Genomic DNA, 14,408 nt, shown 5'->3' on the forward strand with positions numbered 1-14,408 from the left:
GATCTCATGTTCTGCTTTTTCTGATGCAGCAGGTCTTAACAAAAAATCTTTTTGGAATATTTTCGGACTATTCATTCTGATAGTCTTTTGTCTTAATCTTCTCTTTTAAGTCTTTATTTTGTGTTCATCCAAGAGTGTCATGTCTAATTTTGATGCATACAATGTTTCACCTTGTTGTTAGCAATTCCAATAAAGATAACTCAATTCTTTATATTTTTTTTATAAAATATCTTTGTCACTATTCTCATGTTTTTATCTTGTGTGACCACCATATATTTGATGATTTTTTTATCATTTTTAAATGATTATTCTTATCATTGAGTCCTTCCATTATATTTTTTAGTTCTAACTTTAATTAAATTATTTATTTATTTGTACAGTATGTTTGATGTCAATTTTATAATCTGCATTTTTTTTAGCTTTATATAGTATTGTCATTTAAGTATTTGTATTTCATTTCATTCATTTTTTTCTTTTTCACTTTTAGCTTTTTATTCCGGTATTATTTTTAATCACTTTTATTTGAAGCAGGTTTTATTATTTGTATTGCATTACTTTATTTAAAGCATATTTTCAATTTTTTTCAGTTTTGTTTTTTGTGACTACCTTTTATTTGATGTTGTTGTATTATTTTATTTTATGAATTTTCTCATTATTTCGTTTTGGATTTATTTATTTATTTATTTATTTAGGATCGTATTGTAATATTTGGACTTTTTGTACTCATTATATTTCTTATAAAAATTTTTTTTAATTATCTCTTTTTTTTAATTCACTATTATTCTTTTTATTTTACTATTTTTGGAAATTTAATCTTTAATTTGCTTATTTTTCCCAAAATTTAGTTTATGATGATCATTTTTTTGCCACCCTCTGATTTATGTATTTTTTTTCATTCTTGTCATTTTTTGTCTAATACATCTTCAATGTCTAATCTTAATCCTTTTTCCCAAATTTATTTTTCATTGTATTGTACTTTTTTTTTTTGGTTATCCCTGGTATTTGATGTATTTTTTTAGGGTCTGGCATACCTCCCACTATACCTACCTAGTGTCATTTTTACTTCCACGCTTTGTTGGTCTGGTTGTCAGTTTGTTACATTATTCCTTGTATTTTCCATTTTCAGTCGTTGTTTCTCGTTTGAATGTTGTTAATGGGTTTTCTAGTTTCTTTTTTGGACATTCAGGTTGTGTGCTTTTGTGCCCACTTGTTTGTTTGGTACTTTGGTCTTGATTTTTGTTAATAAGTTTGGGTCTGTTCATCAGTAAGTATCAAGCTTTTAGGAATAATTTCAATATGATAAATCCCCATTAGATGGCAGGAGTTGCTTTTGGTAAGTGTAAGGCACAATGTAAAGCGCTTTGGGAGGTCTTAAGTGACTTGAAAAGCGCTATATAAATGCAGACCATTTACCATTGTAACTCACCTGTATGGGTGGGCAGATGGATCCAGATATCGCTATTTTCGATACTAAGCAAGTACTTGGATCGGATCTATACTAAATTTACACCCCCACCTATTTCCTCAAAGGGCACTTCTAAATGTAGTTAGCACATTCCTCCTCTCTCACCCAGTGCCAACGGTCAGTCTCTAAGTTTATGACTTTCAGATAGCTTACAGGCACGTTTTGAGCATCTCTCCCTACCTGGCCTGCAGCTGCATCTGGCCTGCCAGGCAGAAGAAAGGGCCAAATCTACACATGTACACTTCTCAGAAGCTAACTAGAACAGAGGCACAGCTAAGTCTTTATTTCCAACAACAGAAAAGGACGATGGCAAGTGTCGTTTGTGTTGTAAAGTGGTCTGCTACTGTGGCAGATTTACATAAGCACATGAAAAAAGTTTCACCCTACAGAAAGCAACGAGCTTCAACCAAACATATAAACATGTTAATGTTCCTAAACAAAAACCTGTAAATCACCTGTTACTATGGCAACAGAGCCAAAAGGGCTTGTTCATTACATTGATTTTTTTTTTAGTATGACTCTCTTGACATTTGCGCTGTAACAGTTTTTGAATTTTTTTTATTCTACTTAAGGATTTTTGATTGCATTGTTAACACCATTTGCGACTTTATTTTCAAAATATTGTACAACGGAAGGTATAATTGACATTATTATATTTGGATTTTGTTACATTGGTACGTTTTACCCCGCGACACTAGTGAGGATAAACGGCGCAGGGGATGGATGGGTGGATGGTTTTTATTTGACTCGCTTGGCTTTTGTTCTGAAACAGTTGAAATAGAAATATATTTAATATTTCTTGTTAAAGTTTGAATTTTGGGTATTTAATAAAAAATGAAACATTTCTTGTGCCTAAAATATTTGTGCCTTGTTTACCCTAAATATAAACTAACTCAAGGAGTAGGGTTCAATTATTCAATGATCATGACAGTACAAACAAAAAGTATTGGCATCGACCGATACGATCATGTATTTACTTGGATCGGATCGATACTAAAATTCCCAGAATCAAACCCCGCCAATCGCCCACCCTACGCTTACTCACTAGCGTTTGCGTTGTACTCAATCTAGGCTTTATAAAAGGCTCCTAAACTCCCAACACTGTGGTCATGAAGAATCATTTATTTTCAAAAATGAATTTCCTCATTTCAGATCACATTTTCAGATTGTGTCTGACCTCTTGGTGCTGTTGTGAGTTTGCTGGGCGGTGACCATTTTCTGCAAGCCGATCGTAGGGCTGTGGTAGAGGAGACGGCTACGTCGAAGAAGTTTTTGCTTCATGGCTGCCAAGCTATTCCATTCCTGAACGAAGCGTAACACCTGCAGGGAGAATGTTGATTTTTTTCTGATTAAGACGAGGGTGACAGTTGGCAATAAAAATAGTACATTTTTGGAAATCTGAGTGATTCTTGAGTGTTTCTCAGAGATGAGCAACAAAACGCCTTTCAAATTGAGATGGAAATTACTTTCCAGGGAATCATATCAAACCTAAATAAAAAAGACGTCGGCACAGTGATGCCAATACATCAGAGCAGGCCAGGCTTTCTTTGCAAATCTAAAATAAAAATAAAAGCAAACCCATGCAAAAAATGCATTCTATACTCCAAGGAGTATTTAATCCCTGCCAAAGAGGGCATTCAAATCAAATTTTCTTAGCATGAATGGATTACCATGATTTTGGACTACAAGGCACATCTAAAACCATCAATTTGACCAGAAATTTGAAATTGCGCCTTCTAACCCGAGGCGCCTTTTATACCGTAGAATACGGCAGATAGGATTGAAAATGCATACAGTAATTCTAGTTATGGTGTTTATCTAGTATGGTAGTTATAGTACTCGGTTGGTTTGGACACATGGAGAGGATGGATGAGGAGCGAATGTTGAAGAGGATCTACAGAGCGGAAGTCAATGGAAGGAGACCAAGAGGAAGGCCGCGATTGACGTGGATGGATGGTGTTATGAGTGTACTGCAGGAAAGAGGTCTAAATATAATGGAAGCTAGAGCTCTTGTTTGTGATAGAAAGGAGTGGAGAGGTGTTGTAAAGGATAGTGGGATTGTGGACGCATTCTGAAGGATGGGCTGGGCACCCGTATGATGCGGCAGGGGTAAACCAGTGAAAGCTGTCGGGCCCTGCTGTTGAACAAAAGAGTGTGTCGTGTCACCCTGACTCGAGTGACATGGTCGCTTTCTGGTGTCCCATTTCATCTGGAGGGACGAAAGAATGACCAACTTGGGTGCCGAGGTGCCTAACTTGTTTGGGTGTTTGGGCAATTGGGTTGGCCATGGTCCAAAAAATTTTTTTTATTTTTTTTTTGCTATTTATTTCCCTTTTATTTTCTTTGTTATTGTATGTGTGTGTCTTGCTGTCGGTCACCCCTCTTGAGGGATATGACCAAGGTAGATAGATAGATAGATAGATAGATAGAATTCTAGTTATGACTTGCTATACAAGGTTTTACTGTAATGCCAAATTAAAGCAATGATTTTGCAATGATCGATCAAATCGATTCACATCACTGTCTTAAATTGGAAAACACACGCTACAGGAATCAAACCTGAGTAGTAGTGGCTATGTGAGCTCAGACACTTAGCGACTAGACGACCAGTGGTACAAATTACATACGACAAAGCATTCGATTTTATATCATTACACAATTTTATTCAGGGAACACTGATTTGCATTGATAGGTCAAACAGTTTCTCAACTTCTTTACCAAAGAATGTTGGAGAATAGGGTATTTCTAAAAAATATTATACAACTACATGTACATAGTAAACCGAAGCGTTATTGACACACGGGGGAAGAAGTGGAGAAACTGTTTAACCTATCAGAATGCACTATGCAAATCAGTGTAGTTAAAAAAAATCACGCATCGTGATTTTTAGATTTTTCTATTTAGTTCATCTATTTCACAGTGGACATGCACCTACAATTAAAATTTCAGAACCCTCCCTGATTCCTAAGTGAGAAAGGGAGAAATAGCAAAAATAGCAGGGTGTTCAAATACTTTGTATTTTTTTCACTGTACGAATTATATAAATATATATATATATATATATATATATATATATATATATATATATATATATATATATATATATATATATATATATATATATATAACATGTGACAACTTAGGCCAGTTTTTCTAAGCACCCTGTTGCAGTGTTCATTTTACCTCTGAAAAGTGATGGGTCGCATGCTAAAAAATCTATGGGTCCCAACAGAGATCTATGGGTCCCTAAAATTTAGTGTTATCGGGATTGAAATTGTAAATCGGCGACAAATATATAATATGAATCCATATATTCAGTTTTAATCAACACAGTTTATTGGTAATACAAATCACTTATCACTTCAAGATTTTTCAGTTCACAACAATATTGTACATTATACCAAATAATATTGCTGAAATAATTATATTAATCTATATTTTCATTCAGTTTAAATCATCACAGTTAATTGGTAATACAAAGCAGTTATCACTTCAACTTTTTCAGTTCACAATATTGTACATATACAAAATAATATTGCTGAAATATTAATCTATATATTCATGCAGTTTTAATCATCACAGTTAATTGGTAATACAAAGCAGTTATCGCTTCAACTTTTTCAGTTCACAATATTGTACATATACAAAATAATATTGCTGAAATATTAATCTATATATTCATGCAGTTTTAATCATCACAGTTAATTGGTAATACAAAGCAAGTTATCACTTCTGATTTTGCAGTTCATATATTCTTCGTGGTTTGCTGTCCTGCCACATTTGTAATGCCTTCTCAAGGTCCAATCCATTATCATCCTCCTCATAGTGTAACCAGGAATATAATTTAGTCCATTTTGGCAGATAAGTCCTTTTCTTCCTAGGAGTATTCTTTTGTTTATTTTCTTTCGTCGAATCGTTCACTTCAACACACGTGTTTTCCTGCCTCCGCGATCTTCCGAAAAATTTCCGAAGACTTATATGTGTACCCTTGAGTACCAGTCTAATCTCGTTGCATAGAATGTTTCACAATGTTGATATCAATGACAATAAAGACAATTCTAATTCTAATTCGAGTCTCAATTTCATGAGCCGTATGGTCCGTTGCGCCCAATGGTGATGAAAACACTCTAATTCCTCATTGAGAAATGTTAAATCCTGGTTGTTTTTAATCATTGCTGTAAAGTAATTGCCGCCATTTTTAAGTTGATAGTTTCTGTTGGATAAAAAAATTGTGGGTCCAAACTCACGCGAATGTGTGAAAAATGAACAGCTACACCATATTTCGTTATGAGCTAAGTAATAACAACCACAATTTTGATACAGCAATGCTCAGGTGACATAGGTTACAAAATGTCAAAAAAATGAAACATCAAAGACCACAATCAAAAGAAGTTCAAGTTCAAGAAAGAACTTCAAACCATTTTGCAGGCTTGATCATTTTAAATGCCCAAGGCCATAGCTATTTTCCACAAATGGGTGGTATAAATTAGAAGAGGAACCCAAACTAAACTCATTAGGAAGAGCCTTAAAGAAAGACACAACAAAGCAGAACATGCCGTTAAGGCCATTAACTGAACCAGACGAACAATACTGACAAATAAAAATAAACCTATGTGATTTGCAAAATAAACTTTTGTTTTTCTCCAATGCGAAAAATCCTATTTCTTGTTTACTCACATGATTTTGTAAATATTAGCACTTAGAGGTGGATTTGGATTTACAGTTACCAATCTTAAAAGCAGATCACATGCTGGAGACATACAAGGATAGATTTAAAGTGAAATTGATGTGCAGCTCAAGAAGGCTTGCATTTCTCAAAGAATGAGTCACTGGCCCTTACGTTTTACTCTGCAGCAGTACTTATGACCCTACAGCTACAAAGTTTAAAATTGCACATGAGTTATTTTTGGCTTATATTGATGCTATCAAATGCCATACTGAAAAAGTTACAGAATAAACTAATTAAGTATTTTTGAAGAGTTTATTTGATATACTGCTCAAAACAGACACAGCACAAAAAACCTGAAAACTTGTGCCAACACTACCTCATACGAATATAATGGTACTAATGTCTATGTTCTTGCACATGTCGACTGCACTACGTTTACTGCTCACCTTGCACAATGTCTGACCATTTCCTTTTTTCTGCACTATGTTGTCTATGTTTGCACCAATGCATATGCTGACTATTTTTTGCACTATGATGACTTTGCACCAAATGCAATATTGCACAACCCTTACGATACCAACGGTATCACGACAACACTGTATGTAACATCCCACATGCCGACATTGCTTGTGTAAACCTCACTGTGAATGTGTAAAACTGGAGTGTCATGCCCAATTTCGTTGTCACAATATGTTAACCCATTTTGTAACAATGACAATAAAGGTATATTCTATTCTATTCTATTCTATTCTATAACTTGATTCTAGGTATGAAGAAAGCAACAATTTTTTTAATCACCCTAGATGTTATCAAATGCATTTCATAATGTTAGATCATTTAAAAAACAACTTCTATGAAATGTAGCATGAAATTATTTTGCTCCTAAACAGGCCGTGGGTGAGTTAATGCAATGCTAGGTTCTGCCTCCGCCACAAAACACTCAGTATTGATCTCAGTGGTCAGCCAGAGCAAAGCAGGGTGTAAATGATGGGTGCAGCTCACACTTTGGCTTTACAAATGGACATGAACACGGTGATAGCTGGAAAGTGTGTCAGCTTCACTGCTACTGCAAAGGCAAGTTGCTGGATTCAGCAGGAGCTGCTAGGTGTGCGCGGGGTCGTTTGAGGCGATCATCCGTCTTCCCATAATGAACCTCATAAAACTGCATTCTCTCCCTTGCCTGCCTCCTGACGCGAGCAGAGCCTTTCTCACTTTCTTTACATTGTCAACCCCCTGCCCAGCAATTTTTCCAACCTTGGTGCCTCGAGAACCCGCAGGGGTCAAAACTGGTGTCCATACTGAGCCATAATATTGTGTTATTTTCTCATTATTGCAAGCAGAGTTGCCAGTTGGTTAGATTTTTTAGTCCTGTGCAGTTCTTATTCAAATACACCACTTAAAGATATTAAAAAGGTCCACATTTTTTCAATTAGGGACAAATACTCTTATGCAGACATGTTGCAAAATATTCCATATGCCAGGTGACTCAAGAAATTTTGTCTCAAAGTTGACCGATCTAACTCTTGTCCTATCGAGCTGTGATATAATTCAAGGAACACAACATGGTGAATTCTGTTAACACAACATGTGAGGCAGCTCAGAAACAGACGTCGATGGCATAACGCCAATTTCTGCTCGGAGGAATTGGAACTATGAAAACCCTGTCACTGGGTTTCTTGTGACCGTTTTGTCTGAGTTGCGTGTTTCAGCCTCCAAAGGTTTTGTTGGGTGAGTGTACTTGCCACCATTACATCGTAAGTTCCTTGTTTACTTTTGCCTCCTTTTCGGTAGGCGATTGTAACTTTTGGTTTAAGTCTTTTTCTGCTTGTGTCAGGGTTGGTATAATTGTTTGGCTAGCTCCCCGTTAGTGTCTGGGCTGACAAAAGCTTCCTGTTTTGTTTGGTCCTGGTTAGGCCCCGTTAGCCGCTGGCTAGCCTGCCGTGTTCATTGGTTTATTTCTGGCTGGGTTCACGTTTGTAACAGTAGCTGTCGGTTGCCTGTTAGCCTGGCTTCTCACAGCGTAGTTTTAGTCTCACATTTTTCCGCTGAGGCTGCGGAAACTTTTGTTGATTACTCCCAGTTAGCCCTCTGTTAGCTCTTTTGCCAGTTAGCCTCTTCTGGGCTGCTTTCCCTTTGTTATACTGTCACTACATTCAACTGCGACAGAACACCTAAGCATTCTCCACAAAAACGACCAAAACTTGGCTTAAACAACTCGTAACCTGTTTGAATAATTAATGTGTAAACAAATATGGTGAGTGGCTTGCTCCGTTGAAACAAAGTGTCTTTAAAATGCACTCTTAATTATTTGAAAATACAAATATATACATACAGTGTATATTCTCTCTCTCTCTCTCTCTCTCTCTCTCTCTCTCTCTCTCTCTCTCTCTCTCTCTCTCTCTCTCTCTCTCTCTCTCTCTCTCTCTCTCTCTCTCTCTCTCTCTCTCTCTCTCTCTCTCTCTCTCTCTCTCTCTCTCTCTCTCTCTCTCTCTCTCTCTCTCTCTCTCTCTCTCTCTCTCTCTCTCTGTATGTATGTATATATACTGGACTGTCTCAGAAAATTAGAATATTGTGATAAAGTTCTTTATTTTCTGTAATGCAATTAAAAAAACAAAAATGTCATACATTCTGGATTCATTACACATCAACTGAACTATTTCAAGCCTTTTATTATTTGAATATTGCTGATTTTGGCTTACAGCTGAAAAAAACTCAAAAATCCTATCTCAAAATATTAGAATACTTCCTCAGACCAAGTAAAAAAATAATTTTATAACAGCAAAACTAAATCAAACATTTGAAAATGTCCATTGATGCACTCAGTACTTGGTTGGGAATCCTTTTGCACGGATTACTGCATCAATCCGGCGTGGCATGGAGGCAATCAGCCTGTGGCATTGCTGAGGTGTTATTGATGCCCAGGATGCTTCGATAGCGGCCTTCAGCTCATTTGCATTTGTAGGTCTGGTGTCTTTCATCTTCTTCTTAACTATACCCCACAAATTCTCGATGGGGTTCAGGTCAGGGGAATTAGCAGGCCAATCAAGGACAGTGATGCCATGGTCAGTGCACCAGTTACTGGTGGTTTTGGCACTGTGGGCAGGTGCCAGATCATGCTGGAAAATGAAATCCTCATCTCCATAGAGCTTTTCAGCAGATGGAAGCATGTAGTGCTCTAAAATCTCTTGGTACACAGTTGCATTTACTCTGGACTTGATGAAACACAGTGGACCAACACCAGCAGCTGACATGGCTCCCCAAACCATTGCTGACTGTGGGAACTTCACACTGGATTTCAAGCAACTTGGATTTTGCTCTTCTCCAGCCTTTCTCCAGACTCTGGCGCCTTGACTTCCAAATGAAATGCAAAACTTGCTTTCGTCTGAAAAGAGGACTTTGGACCACTCTGCAACTGTCCAGTGCTTCTTCTCCATAGCCCAAGTCAGACGCTTCTTCCGTTGTCTTGAGTTCAGAAGTGGCTTGACCATGGGAATACGGCTATTGTAGCCCATTTCCCGGACAAGTCTGTGAACTGTGGCTTTTGATACCTGGACTCCAGCTTCAGCCCACTGTCTTTGAAGCTCCCTCAAATTCTGCAAGCGGCTCTTCTTCACAATTTTGTTAAGGCTGCGGTCATCTCTCTTGGTTGTGCAGCGTTTCCGGCCACATTTTTCCCTTCCAACAGACTTTTTGTGGATATGCTTTGAAACTGCACTCTGTGAACAGCCTGCTCTTTGAGAAATTTCTTTTTGTGTCTTACCCTCCTGATCGAGGGTATCAATGATGGTCCTCTGGACAGCAGTCAGATCAGCAGTGATTTAGTTTACTGAACCAAGCTGAGTGTTTTTAAGGCTCAGGAAACCCTCGCAAGGTGTTTCGAGTTAATTAGATGATTCAGGTGATTAGTTGAATAGCCTACTTGTATACTTTTTCATGATATTCTAATATTTTGAGATAGGATTTTTGAGTTTTCTTAAGCTGTAAGCCAAATTCAGCAATATTAAAATAATAAAAGGCTTGAAATAGTTCAGTTGATGTGTAATGAATCCAGAATGTATGGCATTTTTGTTTTTTTAATTGCATTACAGAAAATAAAGAACTTTATCACAATATTCTAATTTTCTGAGACAGTCCAGTATATATATATATATATATATATATATATAAATATCCCGAGTACCTGCAGTGCTATACGTACCCCCATTCCAAAACCGCTGGCCTAACACTTGATTTCTGCATACAAATGACCCAATTTCCTGAATCTTTAGTGGGGGTTAGTCAGTTCAAGCAGAAGTTTGAATCAGCGGTTTGACAAGACCAGGGTTCGTACACCTTTTTCATTTGCAATATTCAAACATAGGTTAAGGACTTTGGAGGCCAATTTTCGACTTTACTCAGTACCGTTAAAAGAAAAACTCCGGTGTGAATCATGTATTTTGTGGAGCGATTTACATAAGCGATTTTTAATCTTGCGTGTGCATTTATCAAGAGATTTGATTTTTTGGATTTGGAATAAATCGTGAATATATTTGTGGATCTGAACAAAACGTGTAAACATGGTTCTGAAACAAATCTCTTCCCATATAGGGGTTGGGTAAAATGACAGTAATATGGAGCTTACATTTTGAGTTGAAGAAAGTTCTTCAATTTACCACTGGAAAGCGCTAACTTATTTATTGCAGGACCCCTAATAAATGTCCATAATCGATGCCTAATCCATGCCCTGCTCACAGTAGGTGTAGCATGCACCTGTTCTCTTGGGTGTGACCTATAGAGGGGGTTAATGCTTTATAAGACATTGTCTTACAAACTAATACCAGGTGGTGTTAATCAAGAGGGAAGAAATGCAATAGCAAAGCAAAGCCACCAGGAGCAATGTCAGCATCATTTTTAGGTAGACTTGTTGAGAAGCATGGCAACATTTTCAAGCCTATACAAGCACTTCACCCACATTTCAAGAACTTTTCAGTCCTTAAAATCTCAACATTAATATTCAAGCATTTTCAAGGGTTTCAAGCACTAATATAAACCCTGTGAGACTGATATTTTCAAAAAGTATTGTGTGCGGGTTTGAAAATGCGAGTCCTTTTGAAGGTGCTTTGACTGAAACGAAACATCAAGGTTTTGATATTAAAGAAAGCACACACACACATACATGCACCCTTACTGGCAGGGCAGACCTGTATTCGATTTTCTTTGTGCAGGCTGAAGTCCTCGGGCAAGTCGTCCCAGTTGGTTAGTTTAATGTCCAGGGGGATGAAGCTCAAGTTCAACGGAGCAGCGTCCTAACAGATGAGAAGACGGACACAAAAATTTTGCTTTAAGCGGAAGGATTGGTTACTATAGTAATAATTACAATCCTTCTCCAGTAGTTTCAATTTCTATTACTAAGGACAAAACCAGAGCTATGTGTGGTGAGTGCTAAAACCAGATAACAACTCACCCATATCTTATTCATTCTATTAACAGGTCCTTTCCCAGAGCCATCAACGCCCTAAACTAGTACACAAGACTGTGACAATTTTTATACATAAATCTTGACTATGTATAAAAAATGTATTCATGTTTTATTTCTTTATTCGTACTGTTGCATTATGTTGCTGCTAGTGTCACTGAACTATTTGGACCGGTCTATTAACTAAACAATAATCCCTCGGGTTATTACTGTTAAAGGGGGAAAGAATCCACTGCGAAACGTGAAAATCCGTGAAGTAAAAATCTTTATTATTCAAGAACAAACCGAATTTACAGGTTTAAGTATTTTTCTTACAAATAAAATAACTGTTCCCTAATGAACATTTATTTTACCATAAACGTCTGCACTGTCAAATGACCCACGAACGAGTTAGATTCCAGATGCTCGTTCATAAGTTGAATTTGTTCCTAAGTTACTTCAGTGCTATATTTTGTATGTTTATGGTTTAAATAAGTATGTTTAAGGCTTGTATAAGTAACCTGTATTGTTTTTTACAAAAAAAAATAACATTTAAAAGGGCAGCATGGTACCATTAAAACTTCATAGCAGCATAACAGAAAAGACTATACGTCTGGCATAAGTGGCACCATTAATGCATCATACACAAAGAGGTAAGTATTAGTTTCAGGAGCGAGCAGCAGCAAGTCAACTGCAGGAGAGAGAGTGGGAAAGGTGAGAGGAGAGAGAGTGGGAAAGGTGAGATGGCACAACATTCATTTGGACAGGTAACTTAAAATTAGTTTTACCTGGTTATATCAGTATCAGAAATTATTTTCCCCCCATTTTATTAACACTCCACTTATTGAAACATGAATATTTTGTTTGTTTGTTTGTTTGTACATGATTCAATTGTTTGTTTGTTTGTACATGATTCAAATTGAATCTTTTCTTCCGGCGCCGTCACGAATGGCAGCCACTCCAGCAGCTCCCGTGTTATTTTCGATTGTTCTCGATTGTTCTAAGCTCAGGGATGCTGCTGGAAATGTGAATTTCCCTTCGGGGATGAACAAAGTATCTATCTATCTATCTATCTATCTAAATTATAATTCAAAAATAATTTTGCTGTTTTTTTGCACAACTTTACCTTATGGTTCTGTCCTAGAGAAATTAAACATTTTTTTTTAAAAGTGCCATGGAGCCACTAGGTGCCAAAGACCCAAATGTGGCTCCTGAGCAGGTTTAGTGGGAGGAGAGGTCCAACTAAGTTGGCGGTAGAAAGCATATTTGTTTGTTGAACCAATCAGAATGCAGATCACAATGCAGGATAAAATACGCGATGTAGTGAACCAGCGATAACCGTAGCGTGAAGTAGCGATGTGTCTCTGTATATCCTATAAACAATGTATCCTACATTGTAATTGATGATAAAGACTGCTGTTCTATTCATTCATGGCCGTAAGTACAGCGCCAGTTTAAGTCATTTTCAGTTTAATTGACAATACTTTGTTGGTTGATACAGTAAATAACATCAGTTTTCTTACTCATCTAATTCAAACAGATGTAGACTGCTTTGAAGAAAATACTTCACTTGAGACAGTGCGCATAAATTAAAACTAATGAGTTAAGAGAGCTGGAGTGCAGCCGCGTGCTCACTTTGATAATGATCTCCTAGTAACTGCAAAATATTGAAGAAAAACAAAACAAAACAGTCAATCTTCTGGAAATTAAAATGTGCACATCTATCCCACGCAGTATTTCTGCTTTCTGAGTACCTTCTCTAAAATTCAGTGTATCCTCATTGTGAACCTAACATGGAAGAGGCTTCAGGAAGGAGAGCTTTCGTCAAGCATCATGAGCATTGTACAAAACAGAGGATGCAAAGTGGAGTTAAGGGCCAAGAGCCACTTGAGTTAAGACGTGAAGATGGGGAAGCAAGCAGAGCAGCAGGCAGAAGAAGCGATAAAGCTAAAGAGGTTAATAACACACTATATGGAATTCGGCTTCGAATCAGCACAAATATGTGTTCCTTCTTAGTGACAGTGACTTGTGTATTTATTCAGATTATGGGGAAATAAATGACAGAGCCTGTTAAGGGAATTGTGCAGCGGCAGCAAACAGGATTTGTAATTCGGTGGATAGAAAATGAACACTGTCCCTTCGATTTGCACTCTGACCATTAAGCTATTCGTGTTGCCCAAAAAACGGCAAGCAAATGCATTTAGTGTAGCTCATTTGTGCAGCAGAAGAGACACATTAAGATTTCAGTGATTTAAAATAAAAGCTTGTCCAACATAGTTCAACATTTAAAAATAATGCCCCGAAAGTCAATACATACCAAAATTGAATACTGTTTTTTTTAATTTGCAATTGTTTACTCCAAAATAGGGGAACATGTATGAAGGGAAGAACAGAACACATCCATTGCCAGTAAAGTATTTAGTGAATTGAGCAACAGGCTTGCTGAAAATGTTTGACCAGAATTCCACACTACTAGTCTTTCCTTGTTCCATCCATTCATCTTGTGACACTTGCAAGGACTGGAATTCTTGTAAAATACACGGGCAGCCACTGCCTTTCAAAAACTAAAATTGATATTAAGGTAATAAAAAAAATATTCATTCATGATTACTAATTACCTAATTGTGAACAATAGATTGCATATTTTTATCAATAATAATCATTAACAACTTTATTTTTATTTTTCTCCTCATTTTATTACTGTATTTTCCACACTATAAGGTTCCCTGGAATATAAAGTGCACCACAAAAATAGTATCTTGTTACATATTTCTTATACATAAAGTGCATGAAATTGAGACTAGAGTTAGTTTTTGTACCCGTTGGGCTGTTATACACTT

General features: G+C 36.8%; 1 protein-coding gene across 5 annotated transcripts in view; it reads right to left on the reverse strand.

Annotated features, from left to right (window-relative positions):
• Window positions 1–14,408, reverse strand: part of zranb3 (zinc finger, RAN-binding domain containing 3) — a 152,869-nt gene that overhangs the window by 61,775 nt on the left and 76,686 nt on the right. For all 5 annotated transcript variants that reach the window (XM_088331362.1, XM_088331360.1, XM_088331363.1 and 2 more), the window contains exons 16-17: window positions 11,315–11,419; window positions 2,643–2,785 (exon numbers count right to left, since the gene is read on the reverse strand). In XM_088331362.1, the coding sequence (XP_088187488.1) occupies window positions 2,643–2,785; window positions 11,315–11,419 (248 nt within the window). The remainder of the gene's footprint in view (window positions 1–2,642; window positions 2,786–11,314; window positions 11,420–14,408) is intronic.

The sequence above is a fragment of the Urocampus carinirostris genome, chromosome 3 (assembly GCF_059441175.1).
Source record: "Urocampus carinirostris isolate Australia breed hairy pipefish chromosome 3, RoL_Ucar_1.0, whole genome shotgun sequence".
NCBI classification, from domain to species: domain Eukaryota; kingdom Metazoa; phylum Chordata; class Actinopteri; order Syngnathiformes; family Syngnathidae; genus Urocampus; species Urocampus carinirostris.